Genomic DNA, 8,414 nt, shown 5'->3' on the forward strand with positions numbered 1-8,414 from the left:
GTTACTGGCAAGGCATTATATGGAATATTCCAGTGCTGTATTGTAAAACGCTTTCAAGATAATAACTGTTTGAATTGATCCCAAAAGCTTACTAATAAGCAATTTTTAATAATTTGTATTTTGTCTCAACTATTGGCAACTTTTATTTGCTATATTGTAGAAGCTCATAAAAGAAAATAATAATTGCAAACCAGTTAAATATCTCATATTAAATAAAAAATACCACAGTGTACCACTTAAATTGTTACTGTGGTTAACATTATACTGTGCTGCTTAGTCAAGACATTTGTAGGTGTTATAATTCAAGTGCTCATATGCCTTGCATAACTTTTCATTTAAATTCTGAAATCTAGAAGTAGAAATGATCTTTCTCAATTCCATATATATGTGTATATGTATACAGTAGTTAATATATAGATATATGTAATAAGTATAATGTTAACTACTGTACTACACACACACCATGTTTAAGATCCGGTATTATTTTCTTTTGACCTCCCAAAAGAGTCCCTTTAAATAAAGTTGACTTTGGGATGAAAAGAAGCCTTAAAATACTCTCTCAATACACTGTACACTGAATACTGAATTATTTTGGGGGAGGTCTTATTTTTTCCCCCATGTACCCGTTTGAGGTGGGGGGAAGAGCAAGCGGCCCTCACATCTCGCATTAGCTTCCCAAAGGGTCTCTGCAGCCATCCCACCATCCATGAAACAGATGCTCCTCTGACCACTGCCTCCAGTAAGTGTGGCCGCTTTTCAGTCGATTGTGCCTGAAAAAGCATCAGCAAGCCAAGCAACACATCCCATGTGCCTCACACCCTCCTTACCTAACACTGACGGTAGCAGCAGGCAATTCCATCCATGGAACAGCTACCTCAAGGGTGTCACTCTGGCCGCCTCCTCCAGCGAGCGTGGCCGCTTTTGCAGCCAATTGTGGCTGCAAAAGCAGCAGGAGGCCAAGTGCTTTGCATCTCTCGCTGCCTTCCTGAAGGGTACTGTAGCAGCAGCTATGCACAATTTTTTTACTGTTATTTCATCCTGACCGACATGGCCCAGTACAGTGTTAAAAGTTAACATTTCAGAAATGTTACCATACCTGTGGAGGTCTTCTTTTGCACTTCTCTGCTGTAGCTTCGGAGCAAACTTCTGCCTTCCCTGCACAGGATTGCAAGACTGGAGGCTCCAAAGCCATGAAAGGAGTATTTTTGGATGTGCATCAGTGCAGAGCTCCTCTTTGAAAGGGCGATCAGAAAAATCCCCCACCCCTCACCCGCAGATCACTTTCTGAAAGAGACCTCTACATGTAACATATGTGAAATGTTAACTTTTAACACCATACTCACAGGAAAATCCCCCCTCCCATCACGGTTTGATTTTGCTTGAGATGCGGGCAGGGTGAGGAAAACTGTTTCAGAAAGTTATATGTGGATGGGTGGGAGCCCTGCATAGACTCACATCCAAAAATGCTCCTTCCATGTCTCCGGAGCCTCCATTTCTGAAATGTTAATTTTTAACACCGTACTGGGCCACGTGGGTCAGGACGAAATAACAGTAAAAAAAAAGTGGATAGCTACTGCTACATTATTCTTCGGAAAGCCAGTGCAAGGCATGTGAAGGCGCATCACTTGGCCTCCTGCTGGTTTTGCGGCCACAATCGGTTGCAAAAGCAACCGCACTTGCTGGAGGCAGCATCCGGAGCAGCACCTGCAAGGCAGCTGCTCCATGGATGGAATTGCCTGCTGCGACCATCACTGTTAGGTAAGGAGAACGCGTGACGCATGGCACACGTCGCTTGGCCTGCTGCTTTTGTGGCCACAATCAGGAAAAGCAGCCACGCTTACACCGGGAGACCTCCGCATGTAACATTTGAGTTTGCACATCTTGCTCCAGTGAGAGAGGTGCAGACCGGGGGCTCTGCAGCCAGGGAAGATGGGGTTTGGGGTGCAAAGGAGGAAGAGGCGGTCTCCCCCTCACTTCACCATCCTGCTTCAGGGCCACCACAGCACTCACAAAGGGGAACACGGTCATAGACACACACACACACACACACACACACGATACCAAGCAATTTAAATAAAATTATCACTGAAATTAATCTTGAGCACTCTTTTAAGCTAATTGTATTAGTAATATCTTTCTGAATACTGATGGTGATGATTTTATCCTTTTTTTTTTTCCTGTACAGGATATACTCTAGCATACATCAAAATGTAAATAACATTTCTATTAGGCTATTTAAGGACTTTATCGTGTTATTTCTGTATGTTACAAATAATATCTTCCTACACATAGACAAGATTAATGAATTTATGGATGGACTTGTCCCAAATTTTCTAAATGTCACACGGTGTGTGGGTACTACAAAATAATGTATTAAAATATATGGTAAATTTGGAGAATGTGAAATTTGGAGAATGTGAAAAATCATAAAAATATAAAATATCTCATCAGCATACTGGCTGTTTTCTCACATAACCATGATAGATTTTTATAATTTAATTTAATTAAATTTGAACAAACTAAAACAATTTAGGTTCAGTTTTTCAAGGGAGTAAAGTATTAATGGGTTGTTTAACCCAATCATAATTAGTGTTTTTTAATAGTGTTGCTATTCCTCTTACCTTGTCCCTTTATGGCACAAACTCAAGAAATATGTCTTCATATGCATATGATAGTTGCTAATAAATCAATAAGCTAATAGGTCAATAAGAAGCCATAGTGTCAAATTTGTTTATTGCCCACTAAGCAAACCTTAGTTTATTTATTGACCATATGTATTTTGGCTTAATGGATCCAGATCCTAGATACAATAAATCAGATTTATGGAATATAATAGCATATTTTTAGAATGTTATACTTTTTTCATTTCATCAAGAAATTGAGATGCATTTTAATGTGTAAAATAAAATTTGCTTCTTTTGTCACTAGTATAAAGTTAAATACTGTCTATATGAGTGAAAATCCACTTGCAATGGAGTTTTAAGCATATTTATTCTCATCAAACTTAATAGAAGTTTCCAATAATTTCCTTAGAATTATAATTGCTCAGTTTAGGCTAGTGGTCAAGGCATCAGACTAGAAACTAGGTGACTATGAGTTCTAATTTTGCCTTGTGCACAAAGCCAACTAGTGACCTGGGATTATTCATTTTTCTTAGCTCTAGGAAGGAGTCAATGGCAGACCATTTCTTTAAAAAAAATCTTGCCAAGGAAACTGTAGTGACTTGTCCAGGGACAAGACTAAATGGAAGGCAGAAATAAATTATTATTACATATTTTAATGAAAAAAGCAGCCTAATTCATTCCAGAAGGACTAAAAAGTGCTTTAAATGTGAAATTTAAGACCAAGTAGAGTTTAATATTCTTAAATATTTTAAATCTTCAAATATCTTGCTATAAAAATGCATCCTGTTTGCATAGGATATTGTTTGTTAATAAAGCCCATTGATTATTGCATTGAGATGATGAATGATTGAATTATAATTTATATTTGTTCAGTAAAATCATACAGATTTAATAGTGCTTCTTCCATACACTATCATTCCTAAAATGCTCATTTTATTTTAATCTGGGAAGTGATATTGATACATAGATTTATAATATAGTTTATAAAATACAAATATTCCATTTAATTCCACATAAGCAGTCATTCATAACCAAAATAAGTCCATTTATAATCAAATTCTCATATCATGTTCTTCTCTATCTCTTATATTACGACCAGGCAAATAACTAGTCCTGTCTGTTTAACATGGTCCATCCCCAGCCTGGATAGGGAGAAGCTGGCTGCAATTCAACCCTAGCAAGATGGAATGGCTATAGGTTTTTGTCTTCCAGGGTCTGGAAGTTTGACATTTCTGACTCTGGACAGGGTAACAGTCTCGGGACAGAATTGGTGACTATTTAAGAATCATCCTGGATTTGTAGCTTCTGCTGCTTTTGAAGAGTTGGGTCTTTGCATAAAGTCATGTTGTGCACCAGTTGTGCCCATTTTTAGACCAGGAGACCTTATTCACAATCACCATGACTTAGTCATCTTCCAGTTTGCTTATTGCAGTGTGGTCTATATGGAGAACCATTGATGGCCATTGAGAAGAAGCAACTGATTCAGATTGCAGCAGCATATAGTTCTAGGTACCTCACAGTTCGCCTGAGTTACACCACTATTGCACTGGATCTCAGTTGTTTCCTGGGTGCACCTTTTGAATGTGCATTACGGCTAGGTTGCTGCCAGTTTTATTATCAGTTTGCAACCCCCGTGCACGTGTGCACTATTCAATGTAAATTGTTCTTAATGCATGTGCAGAACAATTTACAGTGAACTGCACACGCGCAGTCACTAAAAACAAAATGGCGACTCCCCGGTGGCGGCAAGGGAACCAGTTCAAAGGTGTGGCAAGCAAACCAGGCCTGAATTCCACTACCAGTTCAGCTGAACCGGGAGCAACCCACCATAATGATGTGCATTATGACTTTAGCACACATATGTTAACAAGCTACAACCTTTGTCATTCTGATGAAAATAGCAAACCTCTGGTACAAATAGCATCTGTGGAATACTATGGCTCAGTTTATTACCATAGATTTACAGTTTACTGATTAGAAAACAAAGGGTTTTTTTTTTAATTTAAATGATTGCATTTTAAAAAATAATATATATATCCTATTTTTTCCCATTCAGTATTTAGTTTTTCTGAATCTTGTAGTTCAGCTAGAAAAAAAATTGAGAGAGAGAAATAGAAAAGAGATTTGCTACTTTCTTAATAATCCATTCCTTAAAAATCTTCCGCATATATAAATGCTGATTTAAAAGATTTTTTTAAATGTATATTGTAGTGCAGTGAAGTTTTATTTCTTCATGTATTTAGACAATAAAAATATAAAATATACTATTTCCAACTTCCTCCCAAATATCTCTGTTTTCTTTCTTTTTTATTCTTAATTATTTTAGAAATCTTGCAAATGACTTATTAAATCATGGCTAAATAATACTACATATTACCTCAACATTATTTTGGAATTATGAAGTAAATTTTTCTGATGTCACAAGTTTAAGACAAGCATAAAATGTTTCCTTTAATGTAATTAAAAGCAATTTACAAAAAAAAGAATTGTTTTAAAAACATGCTTATCATTTAAAGTGATTTATTTGCATTGTGTTTAAAATATTGCATGGTGAAGTTTATTTTGTGCATATGCTTTTTATTTTACTAATATTATGAGCCATATTTCAATGACCCCTGTCCATTTTTCATGCTGTCTTAATCCCAATGGCCTCTGTGCATGTAAGTAACCTGTCAAGTGACAATGCCTTTTTATTTGCTTCGTACTATTTCCCTTCAATAACTCCTTTTATTTATTACATAGAACTGTAGAAATGTTTAAAAGGTTGTAAATGTGTCCCTGTATTCCTCTAATATGTGTACATTTTTTTAATTCTGTCTAGAAACCTGAATTAATATTTAACGTGATTTGGTTTTTTTCTGCTTGTTTGTATTGAGGCTCTCTCACTATATGTTATGTTTTTAACTATTAAGAGGTGGCCTTGAAAAATACCAAAAATTTAAATTCCAACCAGTTTTCATCTAGTACATAATACATTTTGTAAATTTGATGAGCATGGAAATACAACCTAGATTTTTCCTTAAGGAAATGATTAGGGTTTTATGTTTTTCAAAAACTATATTAAATAAGATTACTTTAAGTAGAAAATGAAAATGTAGTTAAACCTTATTTTAGTTCTGAGAAAAATAATATAGCTCAAAAAATAGAAATTAATGGAAGTTAATATAATTTTTTTATTAGCAATAGTAGCTATTAATCTTGATTTATTAACATATGTATGTCCATATTTACTGTCAGGAGAGACTCAGATCATAATGGCTATATGATTTATATTATAAATAGGTAGATTTATAACATAAAGATTTATAACACAACTTAAATGTCAAATTTGCTAAACCAGAAGATAGTAAAATATTCCACCAATACATGAAATACGTATCTTGGCAGAATTTCAGGAAGATATGCCCAATCAAATGTTTGGATGACTGACTTCTTAATCTCTATTAAATATAAAACTGTATTGTAATATACAGTTTGTATTGTAATTACAGTACTGTATTGTTGGTATACTAATTCCTTCCCTGTTTCCCTTTCTGTCTTTTTGAAGATCATTTTTCTGGTACAACGTTTAATAAAATAGTTTATTCACTCTTACATTGCATAAGAAACTCAGATATGTCATTACATTATTATAATACAAATAATTTCATTACTTGGCATAGAGAGGAAAGAGTATTTTTAATATGATTTACTAAACTATTGCAGTTGACAATGCATTGAGATTCTCAAATAATTGACCATTGCATAAAGACAATTGAGGAAATCTTTTCCATATTGATTCTGTTAAAATGGTTGCTTTATAATTTGCAGTAAAGCCTTTTTTTTTGTCCATCACTATCCAAATTCACAAGAGCATGCTAATATAAAATATTAAATTGCAAAGACAACTATATTCATGGTACTCTGATAATTATACTTGGGGTGTTTTTAATTGAGCATAATGCTAATACACACAGACTACAATAAAACTGTTATCAGGCAGATTTTAATTCATTTTTATAAGCTAATAAAATATATTTAAATCTTTAAATAGATGTTATGACATGTCTATTAGTTTATCATTCCTTAAAATAATTTCTAATGAGAGTCTTAGAAATTTTCAGAAGTGCTGATACTAGCAGTGTGCCTATTTGCATGATGTCACCCACAAATTTTTGAGCATGTAATTTGTAATATATTCTTGTTAAGTAAAATATTTAGTGAAAATGTAATAAAAATCCTTGAAAAATAAAAAATAGAAAAATATCAGACATTTTTCCTCTATATCTGTTGTTTTTTCTCCTGTTACAGTGTTCGATCAATTAGATCTTGTCACCTATGAAGAAGTGGTAAAATTGCCTGCATTCAAAAGGAAAACACTTGTTTTATTAGGTAACTTTAATGTTGAGCCTGTAGTAATGATATAATATAACTATATTATATTGTTAGTTCTTTGTAATAATATCATTTTTTTCATGTTAGGAGCACATGGTGTTGGGAGAAGACATATTAAAAATACACTAATTACAAAACATCCAGACCGATTTGCATATCCTATTCCACGTAAGTAAAAATTTTGTAAGATAGATTGTTAACAGCTCAGAGCCATTAGGAGTTCACTAGGGTGGCCAAACTAAATAAATCATGATTATGCTCATAGAAAGGAAGCCGTTTTTTAGAAATCTCTCAATCTTTTTTTATTTTTTTCAAAAAATAAAACTATCACAGTTTTAATTGTTTTCATTGATTTAGACAAAAATTCAAATGCAGAAATTAATATTTGATAGTGTTTTCAAATGAATGAATGAAATTAATACCTAAACTATTACCTATAATAATTCCTACATACCCACTATGTATTTTTATTAGTATAGATGAATGTAAAATAAGTCTGGGTTTGTTGTGCCTAACTTTTGTAACTGTAGATACAACCAGGCCACCAAAGAAAGATGAAGAGAATGGAAAGAATTATTACTTTGTATCACATGACCAAATGATGCAGGACATTTCCAACAATGAATATTTGGAATATGGTAGCCATGAAGATGCAATGTATGGGACAAAACTGGAAACAATACGGAAGATCCATGAACAGGGATTAATTGCAATACTTGATGTAGAGCCTCAGGTAGATATAATATTCATGTGCCTATTTTATCGGACAAAGAAAATATTTTCCTTCCTATTGGGTATAATGAAAAAATGTTAGCCTGCTAGAAAATGCTCTTTCCAATTGTCTTTTACATGAAGAAAAACATTTTTTTTTCTTTGCTTTGCCAAATAAAAAGGTGTCAGAGGATTTATGGGTCAATATGAACTAGAAGTGGGGACAAGAATATCTGTGTTACTTTATATTAAAGTTTATATCATTCTATGTTATACTCACTTAGGCCTTGAAGGTCCTGAGAACTGCAGAGTTTGCTCCTTTTGTTGTTTTTATTGCTGCACCTACAATTACCCCAGGCATTAATGAGGTAAGCCTTGTTACAATGAAATACTAGTGTAATTGAATGTAGTGTAATAGCATTTGGGCAAATTTGAGGAAGTCTTAAATGCAGTATGTTTCGTCTCTACATGTTTAGCATATGCCTCTTTGTTTTTCGTTTTAGAACATAATTTGCATAAATATTTCTTTTTCTTTACCTGTCATACTTTTTTTTTAATTTTTACCTTGTTTTTCTAAGGCCATGTCTGTACCAGCTAATTTTTGCATAGTTTAACCAAGCAGACATTAGACTGTGAAAATAGAAGCTCATCCAGTTTCTCATTACAGATTTTTCCTGGCCAGAAATCTACTTCTTAGTTTCTTTA

At 33.9% G+C, this 8,414-nt stretch overlaps 1 protein-coding gene across 5 annotated transcripts in view; it reads left to right on the forward strand.

Annotated features, from left to right (window-relative positions):
- CASK (calcium/calmodulin dependent serine protein kinase) overlaps positions 1–8,414 on the forward strand; it is a 316,647-nt gene that overhangs the window by 294,958 nt on the left and 13,275 nt on the right. For 4 of the 5 annotated variants that reach the window (XM_032219762.1, XM_032219764.1, XM_032219763.1 and 1 more), the window contains 4 exons: positions 6,915–6,995; positions 7,086–7,166; positions 7,529–7,731; positions 7,994–8,077. In XM_032219762.1, the coding sequence (XP_032075653.1) occupies positions 6,915–6,995; positions 7,086–7,166; positions 7,529–7,731; positions 7,994–8,077 (449 nt within the window). The remainder of the gene's footprint in view (positions 1–6,914; positions 6,996–7,085; positions 7,167–7,528; positions 7,732–7,993; positions 8,078–8,414) is intronic. The other variant, XM_032219765.1, reaches the window with a different exon arrangement.

The sequence above is a fragment of the Thamnophis elegans genome, chromosome 6 (assembly GCF_009769535.1).
Source record: "Thamnophis elegans isolate rThaEle1 chromosome 6, rThaEle1.pri, whole genome shotgun sequence".
Classification (NCBI taxonomy): Eukaryota; Metazoa; Chordata; class Lepidosauria; order Squamata; family Colubridae; genus Thamnophis; species Thamnophis elegans.